This window comes from Macrobrachium rosenbergii, chromosome 49 (assembly GCF_040412425.1).
Source record: "Macrobrachium rosenbergii isolate ZJJX-2024 chromosome 49, ASM4041242v1, whole genome shotgun sequence".
In the NCBI taxonomy this organism is placed as follows: Eukaryota; Metazoa; Arthropoda; class Malacostraca; order Decapoda; family Palaemonidae; genus Macrobrachium; species Macrobrachium rosenbergii.
The window spans coordinates 35826106-35836105 of record NC_089789.1 but is presented as its reverse complement, the minus strand read 5'-3'; the positions used below and the strand labels follow the sequence as shown (position 1 = coordinate 35836105).

Sequence of the window (10000 nt, the reverse complement as noted above, 5' to 3'; positions counted from 1 at the left end):
GCACTATTATATGTATATATATATATATATATATATATATATATATATATATATATATATATATATATATATATATATATATATATATATATATATATTATATAATGGTCTCTTTTCTAACCTTTACTAAAAATGTTTATTAGTGTTATATATTCCGCTATCTCTACTCAGCAGTTCTCGTCAAAACTTTACTCTGGGACGCTATACCATAATAACCACGAGTAAAAAAAACAGATGAGGAAAGAACTGCAAGGGTGAATATAAGAGAAGTAGAAATACAAACAGCGCTTCGCAATAACCACAAATTTACTCACTCTGAATAAGGTGTGAATAAAGACAATGATAAGCATCGAATGAATGGGATAAACAAGCGCAAATGTGGAAAGCACTTTGGAATTTGTCATTGCAAAAAAACATTAACGCATGAATACACAACTCTAAAGAAATGATGGCATCCAGGACGGAATGAGAGAGAGAGAGAGAGAGAGAGAGAGAGAGAGAGAGAGAGAGAGAGAGAGAGAGAGAGAGAGAGAGAGAGAGAGAGAGAGAACACATCAATACAATAAATTCTAGGAGTCATGAAAGTATCAAAAAGATTTTTGGAAGGTCCAAAGAGAGATTATTCTGCTTCTAAGCCTGTGAATTACTGAAGGTTCACAATCACCAGAGAGAGAGAGAGAGAGAGAGAGAGAGAGAGAGAGAGAGAGAGAGAGAGAGAGAGAGAGGATATTCAGTAGATAGAAGTCATGAAAGTAAAAAAATTGTGGAAGGTCCAAAGAGAGATTATTCTGCTTTCTAAGCCTGTGATTACTGAAGGCTCACAATCACGATAGAGAGAGAGAGAGAGAGAGAGAGAGAGAGAGAGAGAGAGAGAGAGAGAGAGAGAGAGAGAGAGAGAGAGAGAGAGAGAGAAAGGATTATAATCCCCGGAAGCCATAATCTATCGATTTTGTCATTTGTGACGACCGCCGACCGATCGAGAATGGCATGTTTTATAGGTCATTAAGTTGTAATCTGAGTACATCTCTTTCCCCCATCCCGACACAATCCACGCCTACAGTCACCCCCGCCCCCCCCACTAACATCCTGTACCCCTGCCCATCCCAATCACAAGATTCGACCATTATGGGACAAATAACCCTGCCACTGTGTGCCAATAACCAGGAACCATTCCTACTTCCTAATTCCCACATCATCCAGGCGTTTGCCATCACGCCAGTGCAGTGACTGATTGATTGGACTCGGAGAGAGAGAGAGAGAGAGAGAGAGAGAGAGAGAGAGAGAGAGAGAGAGAGAGAGAGAGAGAGAATCCATCCGTTTGTGAAGACAGTGAAATAGAGCGAGAATCAATAACTTTAGATGCAGATGGATAATAAAAAAATCGATACAAATATTCCTTGGAAGTTTTTGAGAGAAAAAGAAAAAGCATTATGTGCGTAAATCATAAATTATGTAAATTAGAAGGAAAAATGAAGCTTAAAGGTTAAGACTGAAAGGAGGAAGAAGGAAAAATGACGTGAACGATTAAGAAGAAGATTAAGACGAAGAAGCAGTAGAAGAAAGGGAAGGTTAAAGGAATGAAGAAGAAGCAGAATAAGAAGTGGAAGGTTAAGAGAAAGAAGAAGAAGCAGAATAAGAAGTGGAAAGCTAAGAGAAAGAAGAAAAAGCAGAATAAGAAGTGGAGGACGATGCAGAATATGAAGTGGAAGGTTAAGAGAAAAAAAGAAAAAGCAGAGTAAAAAGTGGAAGGTTAAGGTGACAAGGCAAAAGAAAAGAAAAAATTGAAGGTTGAGACGTACAACCAGAAAAATAAGTGGAAGAAGATAAATATGAAGAAGGAATAAAAAGAAGCATGAGATTAAGAGGGAAAAACAGATAAAGTGAAAGGTTAGGACGGAGAGCAATAACAGCAATTGCAGCAACTGCTGGGTTTTTTGTTTTCTGAATAAAAACGAACGAATAAATGGGCCAAGAAATGAGAATGAAAGCTGGTTTTTGCAACCCAAGACAAGAAGGAAGTGGAGATGGAAGGAGGAAGGAGGAAGAGGTTAGTGAAGAAATCAAAACATAAGCATAAAAACGAATAAAAAAAGAAAGAGAGGAAAAGGGAGAAAAATATATCAATTCCAGACATTGGCCTCAATACTACTGAAACAAATAAATGAAAAATATCAATGAAAGTTGCTTCGCAGATCAGGGACGAGAAGTGAGGAGGAGGAGGAGAAGTAGTTCCAGGGGTGGAGCTAAATAAAAAATATACATACGAATGAAACAAAAATAAAGATGGACGTTGTTTCGATTACAGCAGATGATAAACATGAGAGAGAGAGAGAGAGAGAGAGAGAGAGAGGAGGGGAAGAGCAGAGCTAAACAAACAATAAACAAATCGATGGTCACGAGAAAAAAAAAGGAAGACGAAAGTTGATTCAGCGACAAGAGATGAGAATCAGAGAGAGAAGAAGAAGAAGAAGAAGAAGAAGAAGAAGAAGAAGAAGAAGAAGAAGAAGAAGAAGAAGAAGAGGGGGAGAATAAGAGTGGTTCCATTGTCGGCGGTAACAACCCCTGCCTTTTGTGGATTATCGAGGCTGGGGATGAGGCTAATATGTCCCCCGTAGGACACTCATTTTGACATATGTGTCACGGGAGGGCCTTTGCCGGAAGACAGAAGAATCGTAAAAAAAGGCCGACGACAGAACGCGACTCGTAAAACAAAACATCTCCGGCACGGAACGAGAGAGAGAGAGAGAGAGAGAGAGAGAGAGAGAGAGAGAGAGAGAGAGAGAGAGAGAGAGAGCAATGCCACCACTGGATCATTGGCGGGATAACGAGGACCCAAACCACCACCAGGCCTGGAAGAGGACAAGAGTGGGGAAAGGTGGGGGGGGGATAGGATGTGGCGGGGGATAGGAGACGGGGAGATGTGTGGGAAGCTTATGAGGTGTGGGCGGGGTGATGGTGGGGGAGAGGGGGAATCATACTTCTGGGAGATGTGGATTCACCCACTATCCACAGCGATTATCCAGGTTATATAGCTAGACCAGGTTACTAGAATAACAGAGGCAGTTAAGGCTGATGCCAATGTTCTCTCTCTCTCTCTCTCTCTCTCTCTCTCTCTCTCTCTCTCTCTCTCTCTCTCTGCAAGGACAGTCTTAGATATCAGGGGGAATGTCAGTGGGAATCTGGGCAAGTCAGCGTTTAAACCGGCGGTTTCTCCTCCACTAGGTGGAAAACCTAATGAATTTATCTAAGGGTTTGAAGAGACCTTTAGATTAGCGAGCCCTGAAGGCAATGTCAACTCTCTTTTCGAGGTGATTAAAGTTGTGTTTTTCTGTTTTTCGGGGTCATTCCAGGTTGCATTCCTGCATCAGGATCTTGTTGCAACTGAGACGTTATTCCGTATTTGTGTTAATACTTTCGTCACTTTGGAAATGATGAAAATAAAACGGGAAATGGTACTGTGAAAATTCCTCTTTTCTTGGCCTGTTCAGACACTATTCTTTTTATGCTTTAATGTCTTCGCCGAATGTATAATACAAGCAATGAAGACATTAGAGCATATCTACTGTATACACACACATATACATATATGCGTGTGTGTGTATGCATACATACACGCATTCATAATGCATAAACACAAGTTGGGAAGAGCTAAAACAAAAACAAATCATTATAATTACCAGAGCTTACTCTCTGAAGTAGAAACAAAACCCAATATCTTTTTTTACCTTCTTTTTTTTTCTTACCCTTAAAGATGGCAAAACGAAATGAATGCTTTCGCTCTCTTTAATGACTCTTGCGAATCAACAACTCTTAATTCATCTTTATTACATTTGAAGGTGACCCGTCTCCCGGAGAGCATTTTTAATGAAAACTTCTGCCTCTCATCTCTCCCTCTCCCCCCTTCCCCATCCTAGACATCTCTCCCCACCCCCGTCATTGTTTTATTTACACCGCTCGTGCAATTGCATGAGCTTAAAAGCATCTCGAGCGCCCCAAAGGAAAAAGAAATATTCTCTCCCTGGGCCGAAAATTCTTTGGTCAAGTATATAGAAGCTTGTTTTCTCTCTCTCTTCTACAGTATGTAAACATCTCTCTCTCTCTCTCTCTCTCTCTCTCTCTCTCTCTCTCTCTCTCTCTCTCTCTACATTCATTCACACAGCTGGTTCGCTTGGTTTCTTTCTCTCTATCTTTTCTCAGTGCACGTAAGTTGCTCTCTCTCTCTCTCTCTCTCTCTCTCTCTCTCTCTCTCTCTCTCTCTCTCTCAACAACACTTTCATAATCCTGCTGCTTTTTTGAGTGACGTTCTTTCAATGGGAAGTCCCAGAAGATAGCTGAAGTGCATGAAGTGTTGAATATTTACATCTGGTTTGTAACGCACCACCTTAGTAGGAAAGTATACCAGAATGTTTAAAAAAAAAATAAATGAAATCATGGTGAAGTATTTCTATTATATAATTATATCCACGAATAGAATTCTTAAGAGAAACGAGTTAGCGTTCGTTTGTTGATAGAGATCGCTTTCCCCAAATAAAAACGGTTTCTTGTTGTATTAAATTAGCTGAGAATCTTAACATATTCTAAAGTGAAAGACAGAAAGCAGGTCAGCAGGAGATGCAGAAAGAGACTTAGGTGTGGCAATGCTTACAGTGCGCCGTGCAAAGATATTTAAAATAATTTTAACAGTTGCCATCTAACGTCCATTTTGAACGTTGTCCTAGTTATTTTATCTACAGTTCATTTCAGAATGGTAAGGTTCAGCCCGCACTGATGGTTCAAGAATTTCTGCTTTTGGGCCATTTAAACTGTCAGTTTCCATTTTAAAAGCCATGTCAGGAAATGTGACAGCTGTCTTTTAAAAAAATATTCAAAAGACGATATCCATTAATTTCAAGACTTTTCATTTAAAGTCTATTTTAGTGTCACAATGTTCAGACCACACTCAAAGTTTAACAACTGCAACATTTGGGCCATTTAAAGAGTGTGCTTCCATTTTTGGAGACTATTTTAAGAGCTGTGAACTGTCTTTAAAAAGTTTTTTGAAAGACAATATCCATCAATTTCAAGATTCTTTTTTTTATTTTGAGTCCATTCAGTACGGTAATGTTCAGACCACAGTGAAAGTTTAACAACTGCTACTTTTGGACCATTTAAAGAGTGCAAGTTTCCCCTTTAAAAAAAAAGACCATTTTAAGAAATGTGATAGCTGTCTTTAAAAAAATTAAAAGATGATATCCATTAAATTCAAGACATTTTATTTCAAGTCCATTTCAGAATGGTACTGTTCAGCCACATTGAAAGTTTAACAACTGCTACTTTTGGACAATTTAAAGAGTGCAAGTTTCCCCTTAAAAAAAAACACTTTAAGTGATGTGGTAGCTGTCTTTAAAAGAAAATTAAAAGACGATATCCATTAAATTAAAGACATTTTATTTCAAGTCCATTTCAGAATAGTACTGTTCAGCCACACTGAAAGTTTAACAATTGCTACTTTTGGACCATTTAAAGAGTGCAAGTTTCCACTTAAAAAAAAAGACCATTTTAAGAAATGTGATAGCTGTCTTAAAAAAAATTAAAAGACGATATCCATTAAATTAAAGACATTTTATTTCAAGTCCATTTCAGAATGGTACTGTTCAGCCACACTGAAAGTTTAACAATTGCTACTTTTGGACCATTTAAAGAGTGCAAGTTTCCCCTTAAAAAAAACACCACTTTAAGAGATGTGATAGCTGTCTTTAAAAAAAATTAAAAGACAATATCCATTAAATTCAAGACATCTTATTTCAAGTTCATTTCAGAATGGTGCTGTTTAGCCACACTGAGAGTTTAACAACTGCTACTTCTGGACAATTTAGGGAGTACAAGTTTCCCCTTTAAAAAAAGACCATTTTAAGAAATGTGATAGCTGTCTTTAAAAAAAAAAATTAAAAGACGATATCCATTAAATTCAAGACATTTTATTTCAAGTCCATTTCAGAATGGTACCGTTCAGCCATATTGAAAGTTTAACAACTGCTACTTTTGGACAATTTAAAGAGTGCAAGTTTCCCCTTTAAAAAAAGACCATTTTAAGAAATGTGATAGCTGTCTTTAAAAAAAATTAAAAGACGATATCCATTAAATTACCCTTTTAAAAAAGACCATTTTATGACGTACTCTAAAAAAAAAAGAAAAAAAAAACCCCTTTTAAAGGGTTTGCCCCGAAAGGCTTCTCCTCACCTCTCGAAGCCTTCCAGGTCCCGGTCGGTGCCGAGCCCGAAACCGTCTCGGGTCCACTGGACGAGCCCTGTCCTGCGGAGGACTCGGCACGGAAGCACGGCGGTCGAACCGAGTACGGCCGTCTGGTGGGAGGGCATGGTGGCGAAGGTTTGGGGCACTTCCTCGCTGCCCGTAATAGAAAAGGTGGTGCACACCCACACGGCCACCATCCATACTCTTGGGCGTTTCATGACCTGCGGAGGAAAGGAAGTAGGTGAGAAATTATTTTCTCTCTCTCTCTCTCTCTCTCTCTCTCTCTCTCTCTCTCTCTCTCTCTCTCTCTCTCTCTCTCGTTTGTCAGAAAGAGTAAAATATGAAATTATTACAATATCTAAAATAAAAGTAGGTACCATACTGATGTTTTTTTTTTGTCTGAAAAAATATAATTTGAAATTATTAAAATATCTAAAATAATAAAAGTAGGTACCGTACTGATTTTTTTTGTCAGAAAAAAATTATGAAATTATTATAATATCTAAAATAATAAAAGTAGGTGCCATACTGATTTTTTTTGTCAGGAAAAAAGTATGAAATTATTACAATATCTGGAATAATAGAAGTAGGTACCATACTGATTTTTTTTTTTGCCAGAAAAAGTAAAATATGAAATTATTACAATGTCTAAATTAATAAAAGTAGGTAGCATACTGATGTTTTTTTTTCAGAAAAAATAAAATATGAAATTATCACAATACCTAAAATAATAAAAGCAGTCACCTTACTGATTTGCTATAGCATGTAAATGATGACAGGATTACAATAATGCCAGCCTATACTGATAATCACTATCATAATAATAAAGGAATTTGCCTTAATACATAACTTTTTGTAATAATAACACTTGAACCGTAGAATACATTTCAACTAGCTTTCGTTGTCTCCTAGAATCTTTATTATAAGCTAGAAAATGACGATCTTAAAACAACACCAAAAAAAGTAAGAAAATAACTAATCGTAAATTAACAAATATTTTTAAGCGTCCACAATAATATAACTGTTTAATTTATACTGCTGTGGACCCTTTAGAACATTTGTGAACTCTCGTAATAGAGAGCTTTTTTCCCCAAATAACAAATATTATTAATAATATAAATAATAAGTATCATTCCAGCCAGCGTGACATGAAAGCAATTTGTGAATGGGATTAAAATCACTCTCGTCGGTCGCTCGACCCTGTTGACTCTCGGCACGTTGGGATGAACTTCCCTTTTGCGACCGAGAGGAATGAAAAATAAATAATCAAACAAGCTCTTCGTATCCGTTTCTCAAGAGCAGACGGCGGGGCATTAATAATTCATGAGTCCCAACCCCACACGTCTCCTGTAATATTCCAAAGGCCAGAGGAAGGCGCGGAGAAAAAAAAAACACGTTCTCGCAAATAGTGGAAATGTTTAAAATAACAAACACGAAAAATACTGCATGCGAGTGGCGAAAAGAAACAGCGTTGGGGGGAGTGAAGTAGAGTCTTATTTGTCTAACGTTCAGACATAGTATATATATATAAACTCGCGTGTCTTCTGTGATATGGCAAGAGGGGGAATAAACGTTCTTGAAATTCGTAAAAAAAAAAAAAAAAAAAAAGAAAAGGTTTTCAAAATCAAGTGAAAGCGGAAGAGCACCGATGGCAAACAACATTTGGTTGTGGAGAAGAGCCGGTTTGTTTCTCGTTGGGAAACAACACCTGTCGATACATAATCCCTGTCGCTCTCTCTCTCTCTCTCTCTCTCTCTCTCTCTCTCTCTCTGTCGAGAAGAAACAGTCTTGAGAAAAGTCCTTGTTGGTCTTTTCTCTCGTGGAGAAATGGCCATACTCTCTCTTTCTCACACGAAGAGAGGTCAAGTCCTCTCTCTCTCTCTCTCTCTCTCTCTCTCTCTCTCTCTCTCTCTGTCGAGAAGAAACAGTCTTGAGAAAAGTCCTTGTTGGTGTCTTTCTCTCGTGGAGAAATGGCCATACTCTCTCTTTCTCACACGAAGAGAGGTCAAGTCTCTCTCTCTCTCTCTCTCTCTCTCTCTCTCTCTCTCTCTCTCTCTCTCTCTCTCTCTCTCTCTGTCGAGAAGAAACAGTCTTGAGAAAAGTCCTTGTTGGTCTCTTTCTCTCGTGGAGAAATGGCCTTACTGTTCTTTCACACGAAGAGAGGTCTCTCTCTCTCTCTCTCTCTCTCTCTCTCTCTCTCTCTCTCTCTCTTCTCTTACAAGCCTAGGTGAGAATTTTATGCTTTCTTTAATCCATTTGCGTATTTCTCTTCATAAATAAAGGAAGAATTTCAGTGAAAATCTAGATGAGACTTATTACCATCTTTAGTCGAAAGGAAATTCTATGAACTCTGTTTTCCGTAGGACCCCAAAAAACAAATAAATAAATAAATTAAAATAAAGAAAAATAAATAAATAAGAAAGACTCCAGGCGAAGATTTAATTTTCATCTAAATGTGTTGGTAATGTACCTCTTGAACTCTCGACTGGAGAAATGAAAGTACTGAGGATTCAGTAGTTGAAAATACCAATAACAACGAAAACGATAGTAACAGTTCACGTGTCGGATTTCATTCTTTCTTAATGAATTTGGCAATGTATAGCTCATTTTATACCTGAAAGGAAACAGACAATGAAAAATACAAAAACGAATTTCATTCTTTCTCAGAAGGGGGATGGAATGGCCTTGACCTTTTGAACTGCCACGGTGATTTAGAAAAAAATAAATGACTTTGAACCTTATGGAAAGCCACCGACACTTTTCCCCTACTTAAAGAACCCCCTTCCCCCCCCCCCCAACTTACATTCAGCTAATTGATGAGTGCGGCCATAATGATGAAATGACTCATCCAAAATGTGCATGCACGCGCTTGCTGCTAAATCAATGCTTGGAAGCAGTTTCTCCAGCCTTATAGCACTGGACCACACTTTTATTTATTTATTTATTTATTTATTTATTTATTTATTTATTTATTTTGATACAAGCTTTTTAAGTGGTTCTAAATTCTTAAGAGCGAATAGATTCCCTAGTATTCATAAACATTTAAGTGATAATCAACTTAAAACTGTTTATAACCTTCTAAGAGCTATTGGGATCTTTAAGTGTTAATATATAGTGTTTATAGAGAGCTAACAGAGTCCTTAGAACTAAGAGACTTTTAAGTGATAATCATCTCTAAACTGGTTATAGCCTTTTAAAAGCTAACAGACTCTTAAGTGTTAAAAGATACTTTTTAAGTGGTTGTAAATTATTAAGAGTTAACAGACTCCTTAGAACTACGAGACTTTTAAGTGATAATCAACTCTAAACTGGTTACATTCTTTTAAGAGTTAATGGACTCTTTTAAGTGTTAACGGATACTTTTCAAGTGCTAATAAATTCTTGACAGCTAACAGACTAGTAATAGCCTTTTAAGAGGTAACAGAGTCTTTCAAGTACTAACAGATGTTTAAGTGCTGAGATTCTAACTGCTATAAAACTCAAATGCGCAAACAGATTTTTAAGTGATAATAGAATCTTTACTAAAGCGCAAAAGAAGAATATTAAATGATTCAGGAAATACTGATGAAGGAAGAGAATTCCACACTCTGCAGGTGAAATAAAACCGGTTGAACTTTACCGGATATCACACCTGATACTTGATTTGATTTTAATTGAAAGCAACAGGTATAATAAGTAATACGTACAGAACAACAAGTAATCTTCAAAATACTCAGGTGCGCACATAAACATTTAAGGAAAATATCCACGATGCTTTGTACAATGTATA

The 10000-nt window shown here is 37.3% G+C and overlaps 1 protein-coding gene across 1 annotated transcript in view; it reads right to left on the bottom strand.

Moving 5' to 3' along the window:
- LOC136832250 (irregular chiasm C-roughest protein-like) overlaps positions 1-10000 on the bottom strand; it is a 215174-nt gene that overhangs the window by 38142 nt on the left and 167032 nt on the right. Inside the window, 1 exon segment of the mRNA XM_067093112.1 lies at positions 6220-6452. Coding sequence (XP_066949213.1) covers positions 6220-6449 — 230 coding nt within the window. The 5' untranslated portion in view covers positions 6450-6452.